The 25480-nt window shown below is 46.3% G+C and overlaps 1 protein-coding gene across 2 annotated transcripts in view; it reads right to left on the bottom strand.

Annotated features, from left to right (window-relative positions):
* The window catches only part of Etv5 (ETS variant transcription factor 5), a 57588-nt gene that overhangs the window by 11920 nt on the left and 20188 nt on the right, over nt 1-25480 (bottom strand). For both annotated transcript variants that reach the window (XM_039088288.2, NM_001107082.1), the window contains 4 exons: nt 18943-19072; nt 17777-18064; nt 6547-6806; nt 4265-4324 (listed from right to left, as the gene is read on the bottom strand). In XM_039088288.2, the coding sequence (XP_038944216.1) occupies nt 4265-4324; nt 6547-6806; nt 17777-18064; nt 18943-19072 (738 nt within the window). The remainder of the gene's footprint in view (nt 1-4264; nt 4325-6546; nt 6807-17776; nt 18065-18942; nt 19073-25480) is intronic.

The raw sequence follows: 25480 nt of genomic DNA, 5'->3' as shown, positions 1-25480 counted from the left end.
TAAATCTATTTTAATAAATTTGTTCTATTAGAACAAACAGTGCAGTCTATTTTTTGCCGCTCTACTGTTCCTTCTTTACAACAGAGCGTAAGTATAGTTTTTGGCACACGTGTGTAGTAAGTAATTCTTCAAGAAAACAATGGTAGACTGGGAGCGGGCAGTGCTGAAAGGAGGAGTGATGATCCTGGGCTGGGTCTGATGGCTGGCACTGCAGTCCCAGCCCTCTGCAGCCAGAGGCAGGCAGATCTGAGTTCCAGGCAGCCTAGTCTACACAGGAGCAGTAATAGTGAGATCCTGCCTCAGAAACACTCCACCAATCCTGAATGAGCCTAAGAACTGTAATCTTGATGCCGATGCCGCCAGTCACAGAGGGGACTTCTCAAGGACAAGGGCCACACCCTAAGGATTGTACTGGATTCTCAACACCCTGCATACAATAAGCACTCAATTAGTATCTGAGAAAATACAATACCCAACAGAGGCAGAACGTGTTGACATTTGTTCTTTAAGACTTGGTCTCATGTAGCACAGGCTACCCTGAACTTGACACACACCCGGGGAGGACCTCAAACTCCACTTCTTCCTGCCTCCGCCTCCCAAGTGCTAGGACCACGTAGGTGTGTGCACAACACCTGGCGAGCTGACTTTTATGACAACCTGGTGCCCTTCACATTATCAGCAAAACATAATTCCTTCTGCGTCACACTCTGCGGCCTTCGCTACCAGGAGCTCAGCTATTTCCCACCTTCCATATGGGTTTCGATGTTCCTGCGCTGTTTTAAATGGTCTTGTTGTAAAGTCATTGTAAGCCAGTGGCTCCCAAGTTTGCACATCTGTCAATCGTGCCCTGTTAACTTTCCGCACGACCCCACCCCCATCTCACCCCTGCCCCGAGGTAAAGATAATTCATCCACAACCACACACACGATGAGATTAAATTCTTGTTTTGGTTTTCAAAGCACTCTAAGGAACACCATTTGGGGACATTTTGTGGTTTCTAGCTAATGCCGCTCGCCAGCCACTGAAACACCTGGAAGATGTTTCTGGTAATCAGTCGAGTTTGCACCAACAGTTATTTCTGTTGTGGCCATACACCATCTGATTGCTCAAATGAACGTGTAGGAAGGAAGAACCTGTCTGAAGGGCAAAGTGAAACGCAAAGACTCAAAAAATATCGCACAAGGATTCCAGGTGAGGACCTGAGGCGGGGTGGCTATCTCAGCAATCAGAGATGCCAATCAGAAACGCTTGTTTCCACAACCGTTCCCTAGGCATCTGTGGTTCGAGACTATAAAGGAAGGAGAGAAAAACCAGGCCAAGATAATTCAGAGCAGTTTAGAACGCTGGCTTCTTTGAAATTTACTTTTTCAGTGTGTGCGGTCAATTGGGCAAAGGGATAGGTTGGAGGGCGGGAGGCGGCCTCACAAGATGGTCTCTGTGTAGTAAGCAACCCAAAATCTTACTAAAAATATTTCCCTTAAGAGTATGCTCTCTGCTAAATGTTGTAATTACACAAAATGCTTGCCTCCCTCTCTGCTTTGCTCCTTCCTCGTGTGCCTGCTGCAGACAGACATCATCAACTGCCTCTACAGAGACGGCGAGGAATCTGGAAGCAGCCCTGTGCAGCTGTGTCGACACAGCCAGCAGTCCAGCAGACAGCCCGCCTGCTCACGTCTGGACACTCTGAGAATATCCCAGGGCACGCAGCGGGTAAGCGGCACTGGTCTCATGCAGCTGGGGAAGCTGCCTACCCGAGAAGGCACTCGAAGGCACTCACTCTGCACAGCTAGTCACTTGTAAGGAGGGACCAATGCTAGCCACTTGTAAGGAGTGACCAATGCTCGAGAATTTAACACCGCAGTCAGGTGCTCTCAGCCTCAGGTACACTGGGATTTGGGACTCTAACCACTTCTGGCAGTGGCTCTCATTCCAGGAGTCCTGACCTTTTGGGGGTCAAATGACCCTTTCATGGGGGGGGGTCACCTCTGATCAATCAGGAAGCAGATATTTATATTACAATTCTAACAGCAGCAAAATCACACTTTGGAAGTAGCAACAAAAACAATTTTATGGCTGGGGGTCACCATAGCCGATGAACTGTACTAAAAGGGTCTCAGCATTAGGAAGAACACTTAGGGTGTCTTGGGGGAAGCTTTAAAAAGCTCCCTCAGCTAGTCCAAGGCACACCTGAGACTGAACCGAGACCTCTGGGTTCCACCGTGGAGCTTTGGAATCGTAGCTCTTGAGAATCCGTCGACCCAAGTTCCAAGAGAAGCTGTGCCACTGGTTTGGTTTGGTCAGACGGATGTAAGACATTGCTATGGCCGGGTGTGTCTGACGTGCTTGATAGGAAGTTAAAACATATTCCTGGGGATCCACTCTGAGACCCTACCACACTGCCTGGCAGAGAGCCTACCTCTCGAGGATTTTCAGATCACCATCATCCTCTGAGACCCCGAAGGCCCCTCAAATAGACTGACTGCTTTGCCAACATCACCCATTCAGGTGGGAGCTATGTGTTCTGCAAACGCTCTTTGCAGTTCTGTCAACTCAACTGTCCTCCCCCCACGCCATGTTGAGTCCTGATGGTGATGTGGGAAGGCTTGGCAGCACCTTTAACCCCTAAGTCATCTTGTTAACTCCTACTCTGATTCTGATAGGGTTTGTTGTATCCCAGGCTAGGCTTACAGTCACTGTGTAGCAAAGCATGGCCTTCAACTATCACCCCGTCCCCACCTCCTGGGTGCTGAGACTATAGGTATTTGGCCTCTGTGGCTGAGAAGCTACCCCAGGGCTTCCTGATTGTCGGGCAGGCACTCTAATGGCAAGCTCCACTCCAGCCCAGCACAGTGATTGTTTTAATTATTCTTTGTCCAATTAGGAAAGATAAGGTCACAGGCCCAACTCTGCCCAATGCTTGTGCTCCTGATTTTGAGTACATCAGATGTTTGATCAATTAGCTGATTCTGAAGGAACAGTGCGTAAGAACTTGCACAGACAACGTACAACACTCATGTGTAAGATTGCACTGTATGCAACTGTATGTGTGCACATGAGGCCGGAGGTCAATGGCAGGCGGTTTCCACCACCTTCACCTTAGTTTTTGAGACAAGGTCTCAAACTGAAGTTAGCATTCACTAACTGGATAGCCGACTGCTAGCTAGCAAGTTCCGGGAGCACAGGCAGGCACTGCCATGCCTAACTTTTCCCATGGTGTAAGGAATCTGCAGTCAGGGGCTCATTACACACGCCTGATATAAATCCTTTATAATATGAACTAGTGTGTAACAGTTTATAATACCGAGCCTTCTCATCTATCCGTAAAGCTGTTTTGTGGTTCCCCACCTTCCTAATGCTGTGAGCTCATACTGTAGTGAACCCCAACCATAAAATTATCTTACTGCTACTTCCTACCTGTAATCTTGTTGTGACTCCTGATGTAAATGTCTGCTGTGCGGGACTATCTGCTATGGGGCACCAAATGGCGGTGAGGACCCACAGCTTTCTGTATACATTCAGTCACCATCAAGACATTAATTAATGCCTGTGGGCAGATCACTTTGCATTTCTCCTCATAGCTGTTCTTAGTTTGTCCGATTGGAGAATGCGTCCTGTAGTGTTTTGCAAGCAGTTCAACTTCTGCATAGTTTTACTGACCTTCTATCCCCACCCATCTTCCTCCCCTGCGCTCTGAAGGCTAGTGAAGAACTCCGGAAAGAGACTTCTCTCTCACTTTAAACCGACAACCGCCCACTACATGATCATTATGATGAAGCGCTCCCCTCCCCAGACTAAGTGAAAATCAGAAACTCGGTCATAATTTCTTTTCTAAGATGTCCCTGGACCCACATAAACCTTCCTGACCTAAGCCCCAAAGCCCAGTTTAGGCTGACATAGCTGGCAATAGAGCAGTCAAGTTCCACTTTTTTCCCCCACACTGTCCTATGAACTCTGCAAAGCCAGGGTCATTGACATTTGAAATGATGAGAGGATTTCTCAGTGCTTAAAAGTCTTGATTCAAAGCCCGTGCACAAAGTAACTCACTTAGCGCTCACGCTCACGCGCTTCGGAAAGTCTGTGACCTTACAGGCCAGCTTAGAAACAGTAATCCTAAACTAAACGTGTGTATTACCAAAAACCAAAAATTAGAAAAAAAGAGGAAAAGACAGAAAGAGGAAGGAGGAAATCCTTCCACACGCACTGTGTATTTTTAGCCTCACTCCCCAGATAAATTCATTTTTAAAGGGCAAAGCAGGCTCCTTACCTTCATGGTTGCTGGAGAAATACCGGCCTCTCATGTAGGGTGACTGGCAGTTAGGCACTTCTGAAAGGGAAAGACAACGGCTTAGCAATGGTCCCTACAGGACAGCACAGACCACGCCGGGCAACCGAGGCCCTAACCCTTAGATGTGCTGCTTAGTTCTTGTCAACGTGACACAAGTTGGAGTGACTTGAGACTGAGCAACTGTCTACAAGGCTGGCCGGTGGGCACACCTGTGGGCCATTTTATTGATTAATTAATCATCAGTATGGGACGGGGCCTGGTCCACCGTGGGAAATCAGGGCAGCACGAGCACTCCGCCATGCAGTACTCCACCATGGTCTCTGCAGCAGCCCTGGCCTTGGCGTCCCTCAGTGGTGATGGTCTGTAATCCCTAAGCCAAATATCCCAGTCCCACCCCCTGCACCACCACGTTGCTTTCGGTTGAGTGTTTTATTACAGCGGCTAAGAATCAACCTAAGACAAAGGTCAAGTATTTAGGGCCTTGTTCTGTGGAAACGGACCAAGGTAATAAATAACACAGCAAACACTTACACACCACCACGCAAATAAGACCTTTCAAATCCAGAGGCACAGAGGAAGAGATGAAGCTCTCGCTCATCTTAGAATCAGTTATCAACATACTTGGCGGGCGAGCTAATGGTAACACAGAAACTGACTTTCGAAAGGGCTTTCGGATGGGGAGGAGAAGGGCGATTGTCTTAGCTCTTTCTCAATCTGCTCCTCTGGTCAGTGATGGCCGAATCCAATTCTGTTGCCAGGAGTGAAGGCATTTTTAAGGCCAGAGGAATTAGTGGAGCTAAAGCTTTGCAGCCAGGATGACAACTGGCAGGGTGGGTACTGTAGTTTGGCAAGCATGTTTCTGCCATGTTGGATCTGTTATGCTGAAACTAAACCACACTCAGGCGATGATCTCTTCTTCAGGTCCCGTGTGAGGAAAATGACCTGGGTGCACACTGGGAATGTTTCTGAGGTGAACCTTTGCTGACTGCCTTTCTTCAAGTGAATGGGAGGAGGTTTTAAAAAATGGTTGGCCAAATTAAAATGTTAATGCCAGCAGGCTGGAGAGAAGGCTCAGTGGCTAAGAGAACATATGGCTCCTCTTCCAGAGGACCTGAGCTTCAATCCCTAACACCCACACCAGCAGCTCACAACCATCTGTAGCTCCAGTTCCAGAGGGGCTTGAGGCACTCGCATGCACGCACGCTGACACAAACACACAGCTAAGCTAACAGTACACAGTGCATTATATAATATACAAATTAAAGTCAATGCCAGCCCTAAAGAAAAAATACTGCCATCATGACTTCTGAGAAAAATGTTTCAAAGCCTCCAAAAAGAATCCAGAGACAATTTATTTGTATAAGCTATCAAGAGCCTTGACTGGCCTACCTTCTCAGATTTCCGGAAACTAGCTTCTATCCAAACGGTGGTGTTATCTTAAAGATCAAGAGCAGATTCTATACCCCACTCCACCCACAAGAGCCATTCTGATTGTTCCAACGAAAGGGGCTTAAGAAAAGTCCATAGTGAAAGGCAGAAGCCTACCGACTACTCTCAGGTCATTTTAGTCCTGACTGGAAGGAAAGAGTGGGAACACTGCTGCAAAGTTTACCATCTCCAGTCTGCGAGCTCCCAGGCCTGCCTTCCTCCAGGGGCCCGCCAGACACAGGAAGGCGATCAAACAGCCTCAACTTCTTCATCCGCTCAAGCTCCTAGGCACACAGCAGGGACTTGTGACAGGGTGCACATCTCCCTGTGTAGGCCAGCAGCCTGTGCAGGATACAGCACCAGCCCAATCTAAACAGCGCCTCAGAGAATCTGGCCCAGCACTCGGCACGCCTGTGGGACAGCAGGTGCTTCTCCGAACGTTTATTTCAATCACAGAACTGTGTGTGAGAGGTGAACTCTCTCCTTATGATTGTAGTGCGTCTGCTGTATCAAAACAAAGCCACGAAGCTCAAACACACAAATTGCGTCCCTAGTGCTCAGGACACTTAGGGGAGGGCCCAGCAGGCTTCAGATCTGCCTCGGGTGTGTTTTACATACTTCTGAACACCATTAACCAAGTCATTACGCTCCTTGAGGGTAGTTTATTTGGTTTTGGAAGTGCTGAGCGCGAACTCCAGGATACCGTGTTGCTAAAACCTCAGTTTCTGAAGGCAGTCCTTATACGATTCCCCAAAACATAGACAACAGAGTCGACACTCGTCAGACAGCCAACTATGAGACTATGGAAGTCGATGCAGCCAGTTTATACTAACCTGAGTCAGCACAGTAATCTCGGGGCTCCTGCTTGATTCCCATGGGTGACTGGAACCCATGTGCTGGGGGACCAGGCATCCCAGGGACCCCATGTTCATAGAGCGGGTCGTGGTATTCCTGCTTGAATCCCTGAAGGGGCGGTGGGGCTGCGGGGACAACGGGCTCTGACATCTGCCGTTGGTAGCTGGGGCGAGTATCTCCAGGAACTCCTGACTGAGGAGGGAAGGGGCGGCAGGGCTCAGACAGCTGTCGCTGAAATCTGGAAGAAGGAAAAAAAAATCATATTGTTTAATATAACACTCACTGTGACTCAGCACTGGGGATTAGCCACAACATCTGGTTTTAGAAAGACAAATTAATTTCTAAATTAAAAAGCGGTTTATTATCAGTGTGTGTGTGTGTGTGTGTGTGTGTGTGTGTGTGTGTGTGTGTACACGTATATGCATGTGAGTGGGTAGCGCTGTGCACGGCTTACAGGTGACAGTCAGAGGATAACTTATGGAGTCAGTTCTGTCTTCCATCATTACATAGGTTCTGGGGATGGGGATGGAGGCTCGCACACCAAGTATCCTTAATGTGGAGCCATCTTGCTGCCCCACGAACTGATTTGAAAAGAACCAACAATGAACTCAGTGACTGACGCACTACCAAAAGACAGACCATAATTATAAGAAATGAAGTTGATTGGTAGATCAAAGAAACTGAATTAAAAAAAAAAACAATCAAGACCCCTCAATACTTTTATTACATGTTGAAATGCTTCAAATTTGGAGGGTTTTACGCTACATCCTAATGTAAATTTTGTTATGGGTCAAAGATTTCACACTATGAAACAAATGTGTTACGAGAACTTACATAGGGCTTCAGGGGTGGGAGGAAATGTTTTAAGGTAACTTAAAATGGCAGAAACCATCAAGAAACACTGGGACAAAAACCAAAGTGAAACATGAGTGGGAGGGAAAACGGAAGCTGTAATAACCAGAGAATGCCGGACACGGAATCCCGCAAAAGTGGAGATGCTGACGCCGAGATCAGCTTTTATTTTTATCTCTTTTTATGGCAGTGGGGCTCAGGATGACTCCAGATCCTCCTTTTGAGTGCTAGAATGAGAAGTGAGCGTCACCCCAGCTTTTAAGAGTAACTGAAGCTCAGTACCTTAGTGTGGCAGTTTGAATAAGAATGGTGCCCAAGGGCTCAGATTTGCATGTGGTGGTCTGAATAAGAATGGTGCTCACAGGCAACCAGACTTGAACACAGTCACCAGGGAGTGGCAACGGTCACTATTTGAAAGATTAAGAGGGTCACTATTTGAAAGATTAAGAGGATTAAGAGGTGTGGCCTCTGCTGGGTTAAGGAGGTGTACACCTTTAATCCCAACACGGGGGGGGGGGGGGGGGGGGGGAGACACAAAGAGACAGGTGGCCTCCGTGAGGCCAGCCTGGTCTAAAGAGTGAGTTCTAGGCCCTTTCAGGGGAAAACAAAAAACAAAAAACCAAAACCAACCAACCAACAAACAAACAAAAGCAAAAATGAAGTGTGGCTTTGTTGGTGGAAGTGTATCCCTGGGGGTGGGGTTTCAAAAGCCCAGTCTCTCTAGTCCCTCAGCTACTTCTCCAGCACGCTGTGCCCACCACCATGCTCCCTGACAAAATGATCCCAAGCCAGCCCCAATTAAATGCTTTACTTTGTAAGAGTTGCCTCGGTTATGGTACCTCTTCATATACAGAACTATGACTAAGACCAACAGGAAAAGTCAGTAAAGAAATACTAATACATAAAATATTTACTAGTAACAAGAAAGGGAGGCCAAGAGAGGACTCAAGTTCAGTTCCCAGAACCCTGCTGGGCAGTTTTCAACTGCCCAGAACTCCAGCTTCTGGGGGCCTGACACCCTTTTCTGGCCTCTGTGGAGACCTGCACACAGAGAAAGAGAGAAGGGGATGGGGGCTAGAGAGAGAGTTTGAGTCAGCAAGCTGAACTGGTGGAGATGAAGCGTTTCAGTGGGAAAGTTCTCCTACTACACGCAAGCTCTGATGTACACATCCACAGATAAATAAATGTAATAAGGGTTTTAACTAGAGGCAAAAATTACCTTGAGATTAGCCTACCCAAGGAAGTGAAAGACCTGTAACTATGAAAGTTTAAAAGTACTGAAGAAAGAAATGAAGACAACACCAGAAGATGGAGACACCTGCCAGGCACACGGACGGGTAGATTAGTACTGTGAAAATGGCCATGCTATCAAAAGCAATCTACAGATTCAAAGCACTCCCCATCAAAACTCCAACTCAATTCTTCGCAGAAATTGAAAAAAAAATCTTGGAACTCATATAGTAACAATAAAAAACACAAACAGCGGGGCTGGGGATTTAGCTCAGTGGTAGAGCGCTTATCTAGGAAGCGCAAGGCCCTGGGTTCGGTCCCCAGCTCCGGAAAAAAAAAAGAACCAAAAAAAAAAAAAAAAAAAAAACCAAAAAACAAAAAACAAAAAAACAAACAGCCAAAACAGTCCTGACACAGAAGGAACTACCACCACTCCTGATTTCAAGTTAGACATAAACCCATAACCATAAGAAGTAAAAACCAGCACGTTAAATAGAATAAAAACAGGGGTTGGGGATTTAGCTCAGTGGTAGAGCGCTTGCCTAGGAAGCGCAAGGCCCTAGGTTCAGTCCCCAGCTCCAATAAAAAAAGAAGAATAAAAACAGACACTTATCAATGGAATAGAATGAAGGACCCTCGATTAAGTCCCTGTTCCTACAGCACCTGAATTTTGACAAAGATACACACACACACACACACACACACACACACACACACACACACACACAGAGAGAGAGAGAGAGACAGAGAGAGAGAAAGAGAAAGAGAAGAAAAGACAACATCTTCGACAAATAAATGGTGCTGGTCAAAGCTGATCACTCCACGTAGATCAAAACATTACCCCTCCTTCTCACCCTGCACACAAATCAACTCCAAATGGATCAGAGATATCAACGTCAGACCCAAAACTCAAGAAACTTCTAGAAGAAAAAGTAAGGAGTACTCATCAGGATTCAGGCTTAGGTAAGGAATTTCTGAAGAGGACTCAAATCATCTAGAAAAATCAGGTCTTCCATCAAAGTGGGACAAGTTCAACTTTGTACTGCAGGAAGCTGTTAATGGCAGAAGAGGCCACCTGCTAGGTTGCATCTGACAGAGGATTAATAGATAGAATATACTAAGAACAAAAACTAAACGAGACATCAAGAAAACAAACGATCCCATTAAACGTGGGCTAGAACAACTACAAGCAGCTAGGAGAGCTTCCAAAGTGTTGGCTCTCCTTAGCTATCAGTGAAAGGCACACTAAATTACTGTGAGAGTCTATCTTACCCCAGTCAGAGCTGCTAAGGTTAAGGAAACAAAAGACATTGTACCCCCCCTCCCCGACCAAACCCAGGGCCTTGTGCTTGCCTATGCAAGCACTCTACCACTGAGTTAAATCCCCAACCCCGACACTGTTGTTATTAATAGATTTTAACCAAGTAGTTGGACTTAAGATTTGTATCAATCTGTGTCAACAGGTGCTAACAGATTTCTAGAACATCAAGACTTAAACCAGAGATCTGGGAGCAGATAAAGCCGTCAAGATCAGTATACAGCTCGAAGTGCTCCTGGGTGAGGTTTTACTATCTATCCTCCTGGCAAGAAGCACCATAAAAACCACCACATTTTAACACGATCCCTGAGCAACTTTATACACGGGTGTCCCTTTGTCCCGGACACAGAGCACTCTCTCATTTGCCTGCCCAACATTCTGAACACATTCCACCACGGTGAATGTCTTCACTGGTGCAGCTGTAAACCTGGGTTTAAAGTCGCTACTATTTAAAGTGACCCTTTCAAGGGTCTCTAGACAAGGATACATTTGCAACTGTAGGCTTGGGCTTGGTAGTTCAGATACAGGCATCAGCCACAAGCTCACAACCTGAAGGAGAGCCTTCCAGAAGAGCAGAGATTCCCCAGGGCTTTCTTCTTATTAACTGCTCAAACCCCCATGGCACGGTGGTAGCACCTGCAAGGGTGACCCACACCCATCGGCACGGTAACAAGAGCCTTGGCAGCGATGAGACCAATGGTCTCCTGCTTCCGCTGTGTTCACCTTCTCGTCTTCCAGAAGGTAACTCTAGAGGTGGCCTGGGATGGCCTCTTTAGGAAAGGATGCTTCTACATGGGCACTAGCCAGCAACGAACCTCCCAGTCTCATCCCTCCGCCCCTCCCCAGTGTCCTCTGTACTGCAGAGGTCCTAGGATTCTTGAAGCCAAAGCCTGGGTACATCTCAGAGACCAGTGTTGCTCTGCACCACACGCTGGAGTAGCAGAGAGATTCCGGGTAGGTCACAAGACCAACCTACCTTGAAAAGAGAGTGGCTGGGGCCTGCTGCCATGTTTGCTATTTGCAGAGATTAATAAAGTAATTCAGCCCCTGTCCTCAAAATACATCCTGTGAACTTTACTCACTGGCCTTCAACTGAACCTCATTCCCCTCTCGGCAATCTTTTTGAAGTATCTAGGAATGTGTTGTCCACAAACAACCACCGCCACCGAGACGCTGCTGGGAGCATTCCCAAAAGAGCTTAGGCTGCCCAGTCTCTCTCTTCCTCCATCCCACCCGTGACCCCAGTGCGGCTCGAGAGTAAGGAACTCACATTTGGTGAGGAAAGGGAGACAGACTACGGAGCAAGGCTTCTGAGAGCCGGTTTATTTAAAGGAAAAATTATTTATTTATCTGTCAGATTTATATAGCTAGCGCCTTTCCTCTCAAGAGCACACCCACGCCACCAACATTTGGTTTACGTTATGAAAACTGTTAGATTCTTTTTCTGCATTTCCTTTTTGGTCTCAGCTGCCAACACACAGCGTAAACACAATGGTAACAGAAATAAAAGGGGAAAGACGGGGGAGATTCAAGGCAGGGTACAAGGTGTGTGTGTGTGCCTGGCAGGTCAGTGACAGTTCAGAGGTGGCCTTCGAGAGGATCTGTAGGGATTCAACGAGAACCACACCACACACTTAAATCTCACTGTTCCGGCTAAGAGAACATGATGCAAAACAGAGAAACAGCAGAGGCGAATCCAGAGCCTGGCTCTGAGATCAGAATGAGCTGAGCCAAAAGCCAGTCTTTACCACTGCCTCCCCTCGTGACTTTTACATAACAGCTCTCAGCCTTCAGCTTTCTCATCCTCGGAATATGGATGACCAGGACACCTGCCCCTGTTGTAAAGATTACATACGATAGTGCACGTAACTGGACACAGCTCGTCCAAGTTCTCCACGCACATGACTTTCAGTCTCCCAGCTAAAGTCCCGCACAAGCGGAAACAATTACAAAGACCTCCTGGGGTCAGGAGATTACCATATGCACCAAAGTAAGATCTGAGCTGAGACACAAGATTATTGGGTTTTATTCTGGAGTGATTCCATCTGAGAAAGGTGCTGTAGCCTCAGCAGGCTGCAAGGGCACCGGCTGGGGCAGCATCCACAAGTAGGCCTATGTCTAACAGTAAAGCAATAGGATGGCCTTTACACTGTAAACCCTGTAAAAATGAAGCAACTGGAGCTTAAGTTACGTTTAAAAAATTGCTCTTTGGGCTGGAGAGATGGCTCAGTGGTTTAGAGCACTGACTGCTCTTCCCGAGGTCCTGAGTTCAAATCCCAGCAACCACATGGTGGCTCACAACCATCTGTAAAGGGATCTGATGCCCTTTTCTGGTGTGTCTGGAGACAGATACAGTGTACTCATATATAATAAATAAATAAATAAATCTTTTAAAAAATTGCTCTTTATTATGCAGGTGTGTTATGACGATTGTGGGAGCAGAGCTCGGAGGACAAATTTGAGGACCTACTTCAAGCCTTTCTCGTGGCTTCTAGGGATAGGACTTGGGTAGTGCACACTTGATGTTTAAAAATTAAAATGCAGTAAAACGGCCCAGCCCTATAGACATTTGCCGAGCCTGACCGTCTCAGTTTGTTCCCCAGGACCCCCCCCCCCAGAAGGAGAGGCTTATGAGATACAGAAGCCCTCCTCACTTCCCCCCACAACCCCAAAAAAAGTGTGGGGAAAAAAAAGGGTAAGTAAAATAGTTAGGCATGGGACAGTCTGTGGAACTGGGGCACACAGGAAGCCCATGGCTGGTGTCTAGCACTCCTCACCCTTAAAGTCAACAGTTTTACTTACACACACACACACACACACACACACACACACACACACACACACACACACACACACACAGACTCTCTTAGTATTTTTATTTCTGTGTAGCTGCCATTGTAGGCTGTAAGAGGGCATCAGATACCCTGGAGTTATGGGCAATTATGAGCTGCCTATCGTAAGTGCTAGGACCAGAACTCTGCTCTGAGAAGGTGGTTACACAGCCACCTCTCCTGCCTCCCCTAAACTGTTCCTACAACCACTTTTCAATACTCTGTCGGTGACACCGAAGTACAAATTATACTAGTCCATGTATCAAAAAAAACCTGTTTTTAGAAACTAAAAAAAGAAATTGTAAAAGGTTTAAAGCTATGACAGCAAATACTTAAAAATGACAAAAACACCACAAACCATAACTTAGGCAAGACATCTCCAGGGGGGCTGTGTAAGAAATTGGGACTAAGGTAGCTGGCTGTCTAAATAGGTGGATATTTACAGAAAACAGAACCACATGGGCCAGAAGGAGCGAAACTAAGACAGAGAACAACTGGGGCTGGGGCTGGAGAGATGGCTCAGACGTTAAGAGCACTGTTCTTCCAGAGGTCCTGAGTTCAAATCCCAGTAACCACAACACAATCATCTGTAATGAGATCTGATGTCCTCGTCTGGTGTGACCGAAGACAGCTACAGTGTATTCATATACAATAAAATCTTAAAAAAAAAATTAAAAAAATATTAAAAAAAGACAGAGAACAACTGATTCGTGAGACCATGTTATTTGTTATTTGCTAAGAAGTCCACGGTGTCTGCCGAGGCTTCAAAGTTCTAAACAGTCCCAATATAAAGGCATCTTCTACTCATCTGATGAGCGCAACGTCAACGTTGGACCCAGCAAAGTCCCTTTCGGAAAGAAAACCACCTCATTCTCAATCACAAATCTGATGCAGGGCTCTTAAACAAGTCAGGGAAAGCAGTTCAGTTCAGCAGTGTAGATGACCAGCTGTAGAGCCACAGCAGGGCTCAGGGGGCAAAGAGTCTGCAGCTAGCCTGACAGACAACTTGAATTGATCCCTCCCCATGGAAGAAGCCCACCGACTTTTTTGGAAGTTGGCCTCTGACCTCTGACCTCCATATACATTCTGTGTCACACAAGCACAAAACCCCATACATTAAAAATAAACAAACAAAAATAAGATACTAAGCAACAAACAAGGTCAGAAGAAGGAAAAATTAATTTGGCAATTTTTTTTAATAGACAAAAGTACTGTCCGACAAATTTCAACACTGATTCACTGATAACTTTCAGGGAGGTTAGAAGGAAATCTCCATTAGCTTGACAGAGGAGAAATACATGTATACATAGAGAGACAGACAGATGGATGAAGAAGAAACAGTGAGATGCTGGAAACTAGCTTTCTGAGTCAGCATACTCTCTATTTCAACTACTAGGAGAAAGTTAGTCTGTCACAGAAAGTTGCATTAAGAATCCAAGCACTTGGGGTTGGGGATTTAGCTCAGTGGTAGAGCGCTTGCCTAGGAAGTGCAAGGCCCTGGGTTCGGTCCCCAGCTCCGAAAAAAAGAACCAAAAAAAAAAAGAATCCAAGCACTTTGGTTTTAGACCCAAAATGAACCCACACAAAGCTTGTCATTAGCCAGACATGTGGTGAGGACACGCGTAGTCTGTACTCCAAGCTGAGTTACACCGTGACTCAGTCAACCCTTTTCCTGTAACCACACAAGACCCGGAGGGCAATGGTGAGTGAATGAGTTTGTCAGGGATGGACTCCAAGAGGAAGTCAATCTTGTAACTTATCGAGCATCATGGTTTCTATGCAATCGAAGTTGGAGAAAACAGCTCAGTCAGGTATCAGGCCCAGATCACACAGCAGGAAGACAGCTCTCAACCAGCTGGTACTCTCCTCTTTCACAAAGTACTGACTACAGGGCCCTGCTGGTGGCCCATCCCGGGGCTGACCTCCTGATGCCTGGGTGACCTTCCTTCAGTGACCGACCACCGTTACCAACCACATTACCGGATGCTCCTGTGTACCATGCAAAAGCAGCCTTGTTTTGCCTTTTTTTCTACTATAGGGACATTTTCTTAAGTTTTGTCTTTAGTTTTTGTTTTTCTTGATGCCAAGTGTGGGAGACGGCATAGTATTTCAAAATTCCTAGATGGGGGACTTTTTAAAAAAATTTTCTGTGAAGCCTCTTTAAATTGTGAGGCTTTCTTCATTGAGATACAATACAAAGAAAAGAAAAAAAAAACAAAACAAAAAAAATGAAACAACCCCCACCCCCCACGTGTTGAGGGTAGAATACAGCTTCTAAGTTCTCAGCAAGTATGACCATCAAGATTGGTCTGGCCAGAGGAAAAACTAAAGAGTTCTAAGGAGTATAAATGGAACACGCTGTAGCACGCCAAATACATGATCCCCTCCCACACCGTGTGGGAGGAACCACCAATATAAAACACTGCTTTCAAATACAGTATTTATCTTCCGAAAATAAACTGAGTTGTGAAGAGATATATAGGTAGATTACATGAAACTCTAAGAATATACGGCGACTGTGTTTTATTTTAGCTGTTTAAAGCATGACTACAGCAAGTGACCGCCACTCTCAACAAATACGCAGAAGGCCATTAACATCCTGTCCAAAGAGAAAGATGCAGTCTGAACAGGTTGGGCCTATCTGGAACAAAAGACATCTTACCCATGGGAGATAAATCAGGAACTTCAAAGACACTGAGAAGAGCAAAGGTCAAGGACAAAATGGCCCCTTCCAGGGTGCTCAGCTTTTCAGTGATCCTTGTGGATTGTTTGCAATTCAAAAACAATCCTATGCATACAGAACACGATTTGCTTTCTCACCGAAAAATTAAAACACAATGACAACCGACTTCTGCTTTGGCTGTAGAGCTGTATTCCCTTTATCCTACAGAATAACCTACACTAAACAAGGGCAGGCTGGGAGGGGCTGAGGCAAAGCAGAGCCCTCGTCACAGTTTATCTAAGTGACTGATAGCCTCGCTGAAGCTCTACCAACTCAGTCTCCAGCAGAACAAGGGCACACGCATGAACATACAGTGTGGGCAGACACAGAAGGTCAACTTCAGGCTCTCTCCACTTTGTTTTTTGAAGGCAGGGTCTCTGACTGGACCTGGACCCCACCACCCACGCTAGGCAGGCTGGCCAGCAAGCCCTAGGGATTTCTCCTGGCCTTTTCACAGGGGCCTGAGACTCCGACTCAGGCTCTCACAGAAAACTTTTCAGGCCGAGCAACTTCTCCCTGCTGGGATCTGGATTTTTATCTCCACATCCTTGTGGGAAGAGGGGGGGTGCTCCTGTGTGCACCCTCAGCCTCGAGGCTGCAGTGCTCTAGGGGAGCCCCAAGCACCTCAGTACTGCTTACTGTGTCATTTTAGAAGCCTACACGTTAGCTCACCTTTCACCCCAGGTTTCCAGAGTCTCTGTCACCCATCATTACTACAGGTCAAGGGAAAAGAAGCAGGAAGTTCAAGACAGATAGGCCACTTCACAAAAGACTCATCTGGAAAGGACACCTACACGCTTTCCCTCTGGACCTGAGGGCAGATAGTCATAAATCCTGGGGACCTGAATCTCCTTTCTAGAGGGTAGGCAGCCAGGAGACTTGTCTACTCTACAACTGATGCCTGGTCTCCTCCAGTGAGGCCAATTCATACAAACTGTCACATCGCTCAGGCTAAGAAACGAGGGTAGACAGGAAGGTGCTAATCAAAAGGACTTAACAAGGCAATTTCCCTATGCCTACACTTGCCAGGCATTTCAAATACCGAACAAATTCGCCCCAGCATCTTCCCCTCCCCCATTAATAACCAACTCCTGCACGAAACCAGTGAGATTCTGTTTAAAAAACACACACCCAAACCAGAATAAAAACGGCAAAAGCTCACCACTTTTGACCCAAACGTCTTATTTTTTTCATAAGAATATCGATTCTCTTGACAAAGAACAAGGTTATGAGTGTATGACACCGCCAAAGCCTGGTGGCGGCTGTTTTCTTTCAGACGCAGCCTGTGTGGCAAGAGAAACTCATGAACCAGTGTCTCTGCCGTATCACAAATCTCAGGCGCCCCCAGATGGGTGATCACCTCGGGGGCTCTAAATAGCATAACTGCCTCTCTGTGGCTCTTGGCTTGACTATGGGAAAGACTATCAGTCAACTGCATCCTGTGGGTTAGAAGTGGGGACAGGACCAGAAGCAAGAAAAACCTCTAGACAGACGCCAAGTAGAACCCATCAGCGCCCTTCCTTCTCCGAGTGCGGCCCACCCCCAGCAGAGTGGTGGTTCCCATCCTGCTGTCCTCGCTAACACCACTGATGAGTCACTGTCAACACAGATGAAAAGCGTCTGACATGTAATGAGTAAGTCCACACCTGGCCGCATTTCCAGACCAGCACGATGAACGTCGAAAGCCGGATCCCTCTCTACCTTTCTGTTTGATGAGTGAAGGACTCCGGATAATTAACCAAGACGTTTCAACCGTTAAGACACGTGAAACGACCTACAGGGAAACCAGGAAGTTTCTACCTCAAAAGCAGGTGTTATCACTAACCTCTCTAGCTCATTTTATCGTAGAAATAGGCTAACATGTGAAAAACACTGGCTTCTGTAACTCAGAGTCTTCCCCGGATGCAAACAGAATGTAATAGCATGATTGAAAGCGGCATGCACTACAGGTCAGCTTTACGGGCAGTCTCTCAGGAGCCCAGAAACTGGTGGGTTGATTGTGCATCTGAGCAAGTCACCCCTCCACCCTGGCTGGAAGCGCGTCGACAGGCTTCCTAAGAATCCTAGAAACCATTCTGAGAACCTCTGTAACAGGGTACTATATAGTCAGCCATACCCACAGTACATCCATACTCCACTGAAGAGTCAATGGAGTGAGAACTTTACAGACCCCTGGCCAATGTGACCAACTGCTCCTCTCTCGTGATGAGAAAAGGACATGAGAGAGGAGAAACTTAGTGCAGGGTGGTACCCACCTCTGTTCTGATGGATACTGGCTTTCAGGCATCATCTTTGGCATTTGCAGGGGCTGATGTGGTGGCCGGGGGACCGCAAATGTTTGCTGCTGTGATCCAGGTTCTGGAAGCGAGTGAGGGGTTGGGGCAGGACCCACCCCTTGAACTGGGCCGGCTCCAGGGGCAAGAGCTGAGGTGGGCAGAGTTGCCTGAGGTGGGGGAAATAGGGAATTCTGATGGGTGGGTGACAAAGGAGTGGCGGGCGGGGTTAATGGCTTGAACCCAGAGGGAGGCTTCCTGTCGTAGGCACTGTAAAAAGAAAGACAGAAGCTCCATTAAGCTGCAGAGAAGCATTTGCATAGTAACCAGGCCCAGCAGAACACCAGTTTGCAGCCCATTGTTGCCAGGAAATGACATCATTAACACAGTGAAATCGCTACAGCCCAGGGGAATATTTGTACCTCAGAAAAGTGACAAACGCAGGGCGTCAAAGGACTTGTTTAACACTTCGTGTGATTTTTCTCCAAGATAATTTTAGCTTCTGCTTCCGGTTTCCTTTTTTCCCTCCTTCTAAAAGAATTCTCTTTGTATGTGTGTGCAGGGGTGGATGGGTGAGGCTGGGAATTTAAGGGCCTTCTCTGGTCCCCTCTCCAAAATATTCCAGGGGTTCCCAGCAATTGGTCAAAAATCTTTGTGGAAGGCAACAGAGCTTAAATTAAACAAGCCTTTGCTGGTTCCAGGCAGATCTGTGTTTACCTTTAAGTGCAAAGAATGATTAAAATTAAAGCCTCATTCCTGGGGCCTGGATATTCTTAAGTAAAGGGCACAAGCGTGGGGGCCTTTTTGTTTATTCTGATTTTAAGATTATTTCCTTGCTGCTAAAAGTTCACATTAACATATATGATAGACAGGAAGACGGTGTATATCACCTGCCTCAAAGCCACAGATCAAAGGGCCCAGCATTCCCTGCAGCCTTCGCTGGCCTACCTGGGGCTCCCTGTGGAGCCAGAGCATTTTAATGGAAGTTTTGCCTTTCATGCATAGCATATAACGGGCCCAGTGGAATGGGCTACACCTAGATCACACCACAGGGCATCCATGGCGTACATGCTTGGTACTGTGTGATGCTGCTTCCTTCCAGAGCCTTCCGTCCCCCCCCCCCCCCCGGCCGGGACCCCAACACTCACCAATAGTTGTAGAGGCACTTTTCCCCATACTTAGCACCAAGAGCCTGCTCATGGCTACAGGAGGACAACTCAGAGGAGGGGCTGTGCAGCTCCCGTTTGATCTTGGTGGGAGGTGGGGCGTGAAGCACCACTAAAATCAGAAGTAGGAAGGAGAGGGAGTGAGGAGGGAGGGAAAGGGCATTTACCAAATCACTCTTCTGTCCACAAACTTCCCCAGAGCTGATTTGCTCTAACAGCCCAAGGTCGAGGAAAACCGCCCCACCTAAATATGCAACCTTTTGTCAGAAACCGATGAGAGGTCCTTAGCAGGGCATGGTGGTGCCCATGTGGCTAGCCTGGGCTACGTAGGGAAGCTCGTCAGAAATCACCCCGGCATTTTAAAGGAGTGACCCCCCCCCCCCCAATTCCCATCTCTGTAGTCGTGACTCTTGTTTCCCAGTTTCTGAAGTCTTTAAAACTCCTAAGGCTGTTGATGAAATAAAAGGCCTCAGAAGTGTGGACACCGAGAATTCAGTCTCCAAAAGGAGACAACAGCCTGAGCTCTGATGAGAGCCATTACAACTTAGCTTCTCAAAGACTTCAAATGGCCATGGCTACACTCTTTCTGTTTTTGTCCCTCTCCCCCCAAAGACGCAGTTTCTCCTTGTAGCCCTGGCTGTTCTGGAACTCACTCTGTAAACCAGGCTGGCCTCAAACTCAGAGATCCACCTGCCTCTGCCTCCCTAAGGCATGTACCACCACCACCTGGCTGCAATATTAATATTATTCAGAAGCTTCTTTCCAGATTAAATAGGATTTTTCAAAGTCTCTTTTTTCAAGTATTGCTAAATAGTAGTTCTGAGTAAGAACCACTCAGGTTTAGGGGAATTACAAAACACTTCAAAGTGAAGGATTAAACCAACTTAGTGGTCTCTGGGTGAGGTTAACTAGCTAGAAGTCTGTGGAGGACTTTGTGTCCACAGTATTGCTCCCGGCCTTTCCCAGCAACCCATCAGGAAGGCAGGTTTCCATAGGCAGTCCTTCAGTTTGTGGAATCCACCGATAGTTTGTTCCCCCTGAAACTCACTGGGTTGCAATCCGTTTCCCAATGTAATGTGCTGAAGGGAGGTGTTTGGGTCATGACAAGGGATGAAGCATGGTCTCCACTTTTTTTTCTCTTAATTTCATGTGCAATGGTGTTTTGCCCAATTGTCTATGTGGGGGTGTCCAGACCCCAGGAAACTGGAATTACATTAAGCTGCTACGTGGGTGTTGGGAATTGAACCTGGGTCCTCTGGAAGAGCAGTCAGTGCTCTTAACTGCTGAGTCTTCTCTCCAGCCCGTTCTCCTCTTCTACAGTGTGCTTCAGTGTTGTGTCTTCCCATGCACTTCCCTTTCCCTCTGCTCTGCATAAATACTTCACCAGATGCTCCTCAGTGTCCAGAACCATAACCAAAATCAACTTTACAAACTACACAAGTATATACATACAGTCTCACACATTTACTTATGTATTCTTAGTAAATCACCCAGTCTGGGTTATTCTGTTACAGCAACAGAAAATGGACTAAGGCAATGCTAATCGCCTCTCCTGAATTCATGAGGTTAAGTGCACATGGCCAGGGCTGTGTTTAGAAGGCCATTACAGATTTCTCAAAATGAAGGCTTTACAGTGCCTCCACATGCTTGAGTACAGAAAGCTAAGTCTGCCCCTTACCTAGATACTAAATTGCTTCAAAGAAGCCCCTTTCCCCAAAGTTGAAAATACCCTAATCCAGACACTGTACCACGAGGGCTGTCCCTTCTAGTAAGTATATTAAAATGGCTACTCTCTGGATATCTACCTGGCTGCAGGGTGTGGGTAACTTCCCTGAGCACCTTAACCACCTCTTAACCATCTTGTCACAAAGCTCAGGGCATAACCAGAGGAGGCAGTGCTCTGGTGATATTTCCCACGGCCCAAATCTTCCTTGACTTAATGTTTACTTCTAAAACACTTCTAAGATTCTGGCTAAGATCTGCTGATTTTACTAGTCAGAATAAGCCACACCGTCATCCTTTTCTATCTAGGAAGACTGAACAATCTTCTAGACAACTCGTTTCTCCTAACTTCAAATACAATGGACTGAATTCGCCCCCCACATCACATGGTCGACAGAGAATTAATTGACTTCCGAAAGTCGCCCCCTGATCTCCACACAAATGTCATCATATATGTATATACAGGGTACATACATACCCCATGTATGTACCCCAAGCCCCCACCATTTGGATGCGCCCCACACGTTGTGTGCAGTCTACCCCTGCCCCATATATATATATATATAAAGAAAAGAAAAGGCTGTCTTGCCAACAGACCAGAGAAGACTGGTTTTCATAATTCCTTTCTTACATAATACCAACTGTGTTTTCCTGAATCCATGAAATAAGTTGAGAACTAGCAGATTATATTTAGAAGTCTAATATTAGAGTCTCTGTCATGAGTTTCTGATGGTGACATCATGGCAGCCGAGAGTCAATTGTTATCAAATGTTTCAGATACTCAGACACAGAAAGGAGCTAAGCTGCATTTGCATTTTGTTAGTAAGTGAGAAACTCTGGCCACCCAGAATGGCCGCTTCCTCACCACCTCTTCTTTCATGACTTTCCTGCTGTCGAAAAGTTTTGGTTAAAAAACAATCAGAACAGTATCCAAACTCCACTCAAAACGAAAATTATGTGCAGCCTTCAAAGCCTAACTGTTCTTTGTCTAAAAATTGTCATTTGTAATCATTGCTTTATTTAAATTTGGAAAGTAGATGACAAAGCAGTATTCAGTTTTCTCATTTTGGGCTTTAGGAATGTCTTCATCGTTACAATCTTGTTATTAAAATCACCACTTTTCCTGACAAGGCCAACCAATCTACAACGCCTGTTGTCTCTACCTCAGTCAGTGTCTTCTACATCTGGCTGTCTCTTACTGGAATCGCACTTTCTCTATAAATTTCAAGAAATTTGGTGAATAGCCAGGCACACTTCCGTAATTCCAGGACTCAGAGGTTCGGGTAGGAGGATCAGAAGTTTGTGCCCAGATTGGGATACATGGCAAAACCTCTCAAAAACAAAACAACAACCCCATCCCCCCAAAAATAAAAAGCCACAGCACCCCCATCATACTAAGTTATAGATTGATTATATTACAGACCAGCTTTTAAGGCTGAAGGCATGGTCCACACTGACTCTTTAATTCTAGGTACAGTTTAGCTATAAATGTCCATCTGTCATCTGGAGAGATCACAGATCTATGCTGACAGGAAGAGAACGGTGAGGCCTGAGAGCAATGAGAAGCCAGTCACCTGATAAATATGGACCACCCTCACCATCGCCAATACCCTTCTCGGGTCTTGTGAGACCATATTCTCTCAGCACTAGCTAGATGAACCAACAGGAAGATTCCTCTGGTACACACACACACACACACACACACACACACACACACACACACACCCTGGGTCGATTTGACTTTCTGAGTGTTTTTCTCATAGAAGCGGTTGAGAGGCTGTTGGGGCCTTGGCCTGCTTTGCCCAATCCTCTACCCATAGAACCCTGAGACTCAAAGGAGTTGAGGGAATCACTCGGGGCCTTAGAGCTGCTGTGAATGGGCGGCAAGAACTCCAGGACACTCTGCCAGCCTTCTACCACAGGGTCAGAAATGGGAGACATTCCAATAACCTGCTTTGCCCATTACAAAGAAATAGGGGGCGAACTTTTCTTTTTCCAACCTAAAACATAAAAATATCACATTATCTCTGGCTGGAAGGATTTGTGTGCGTGCTCACATGCGTGCGGTGTGAACGTAAGCACGTGTGGAGAGCAGGGGAAAGGACATCAGTGATCTCTCAATCACTCTGCCTTTTTTCTCTGAGTCGGACTCTCTCATCGATCCTGGGGCGAGGCTGGCACTCAGCAACCCACACCCCACCCCTCCACACACGTCATACACAACCCTGGGGTCACAGGTGCACAGTCACACCTGGCTTTTTACGTGGGTGCTGGAGGCTTGAATTGGGGTCCTAATGTTTGCTCAGAAGGTGCTGAGCCATCTCCCCACCCCACAAAGTACTCTTGAACAAAGGAAAATAGACTGGAGGAAGCAATACTTCCGGGAAAGAATGAAGGAGACAGATCAAGAGAGAGACATCCGAGCAGGCTCCTAGCTCTCCCTCTGTGGCAGATGCCTGAGCTCCCTTCCTTTCCAATGGAAAATGCTATTGCACTTTCCCTTTAGTTAGGGAACAAAGCTCCTGGAGCTTGCTATGATCTCACAGATAGTAAGTTTCCAGGACTTCTAACCAAGCAGTTCTTAAGCATCTTATTATAGTCTCAGAGGTAATCAGAGGAGGGAGAAAAAAAGACTATTTAGAAAAAGGGTCGGAACCAGGCATAGCGGCTCATATGTGTAGTACCAGTCCTTGTGAGGTGGAGGCAGGAAGATCAGGAGTTCAAGGCTATCCTCAGTCACATAGCACATTTGAGACCAGCCTGAGCTGTATGAATTGGGGGGCGGAAGGGGGGGGGAACGCAGAGCACACCAGAGAGACAGAGACAGAGTTGTTAGTAAACAAAGCTAGCCATAGGGTTGGGGATTTGGCTCAGTGGTAGAGCTGGGTTCGATCCCCAGCTCCAAAAAAAAAAGAAAAGAAAAGAAAAGAAAAAAAAAAAAAGAAAGAAAGCTAGCCATGCAGTCAATCATGGGCATGGTGGAATGTGCTGAGGTCCAACACTCAGAAGGTTAGGAGGATAGGGATCAAGGTCACCATGGGCTGAAAATCCAGACCCTATTTTCCTAGGGGCAGATGAAAAGAGATGGAAAAGAGCCAAATCAGAAATCATGAAAGAAAAAAAAAAAAGGATTTGCCAAACAAATCACAAGTCTGTAGCCTCCTGTTTACCGTGTACTTTCCAGGTGGGGCACACCGGACACCTAACCCACTAGGGAACACTTCCTCTGCCACTACCACACGAAAGGCCAGGATCCTCCTCCTTCGTGCCCATTGGCAGCTAAGCTTCCCCACTCCCACGGCCTTCGTTCTTTCCAATCCAAGCCTTCTGTTCTAGTGTTCCTCCTACAGGGTCTCATTCTCCCTCCCACAGTCCAGTCGGCCAAAGCCTTCTGCTCATTTAGATACCTGCCAACACACTGGCAGATTTGTATCTTGACAACCCTCTCTTACAGCCACCTCTGACGCGAGAACGCTGAATCCGAAACCCAGCTTCCTATCTGACTATAAGAACTCTAATAAAGATCTATACCCAAACACAGATAAAAACAAAATGGTGACGTTTGATTAAGCCCACACCTGGGCATGCATTACAGGTCAGCACTCTCTCCAGCCCATCACGACACCATTTTAAATTTAAGCACTGTTTACGTATCGACCAACTTATAACCTCGTAGCTTCTGGTTCTGTGAGATGAGGAAATTCCTTGCAAGGGACACAGGATTAACAAACCAGCTGGTCCTCACTAACAGAGGGAGGGAAAATAACAAAAGCCACACATACAGAGGGACCAGAGAAGAATCAAACTGTCGTTCTTCACAGACAAGTGGCCGACTACACAAATGATATAAACCACAAAGAACAAAATGTGACAGGTTCACCGGGCACCGTCATTTGTTACAAGCTCAGTAAACAAAAACAAGTGTCTGCATCCAGTGTCCAAAGCAGTATGAAATAAGAAAATATACTTAGGGGGCCGGAGAGACGGCTCTGCTGTTAAGAGCACTTGTTCCTCTTGCAGAGGACCTGGGTTTGATTCCCAGCACCCACATGGTGGGTCACAACCCTCTGGAACTCCAGTTTCCAGGGATCTAATGCCCTCTTCTACCTTGTGAGGGCACCAAACACACATGTGGTATGCACACATACATGCAAGAAAAACATACATAAAAATGAATACAATTAATAATAATTAAGGAAAATACATTTAGGGCCAGTGAAAAGGCTCACTGGGCATAGCTGCCAGCCAACTAGCCTGAAACTCTCAATTTGATCCCTGAAAGCCATACAGTAGGGGACACCCGACTCCTCAAAGTTGTCACATGCATGTGTTAGCACATGTGCACCCCCCACAGACAATTAAAATGCGATGAAAATTTTAATAGCAACAGAAATATCGATTACTTAAACATAATCTAATGAAAGATTCCCATAAATCACTAGCAAAAAAAGAATAAATGAAAGATGTATCATGGACTGAAAAGTTTAACATTACAAAGACAACAGTTCTCAAATTTATCTATACTTCAATGTAGGAAAACCTTAGTTCTGTCCAGAGATTAGAACGGATACATTATCAGTTACATTTATTCACAGAGATGAATCTCAAAATAAGCTTGGTACATCGGTAGACACACTGTATCAATGTGCATACAAAGAATTTTAGAAGACCCGCAGAGCTTACTGTTGGAAGGGAGACACAAGTCACACAGCCAATTAGCAAAGAGCTGGAAGGAGGCTTGGTTCTCAGCTATATTACCGGAAAAGTCAGAAATATTTCTCCATTTTAGGAATGAGCA

Source organism: Rattus norvegicus, chromosome 11 (assembly GCF_036323735.1).
Source record: "Rattus norvegicus strain BN/NHsdMcwi chromosome 11, GRCr8, whole genome shotgun sequence".
Lineage (NCBI taxonomy): Eukaryota > Metazoa > Chordata > Mammalia > Rodentia > Muridae > Rattus > Rattus norvegicus.
The sequence above is the reverse complement of the archived record's forward strand: the minus strand, read 5'-3'. Positions and strand labels throughout refer to the sequence as shown.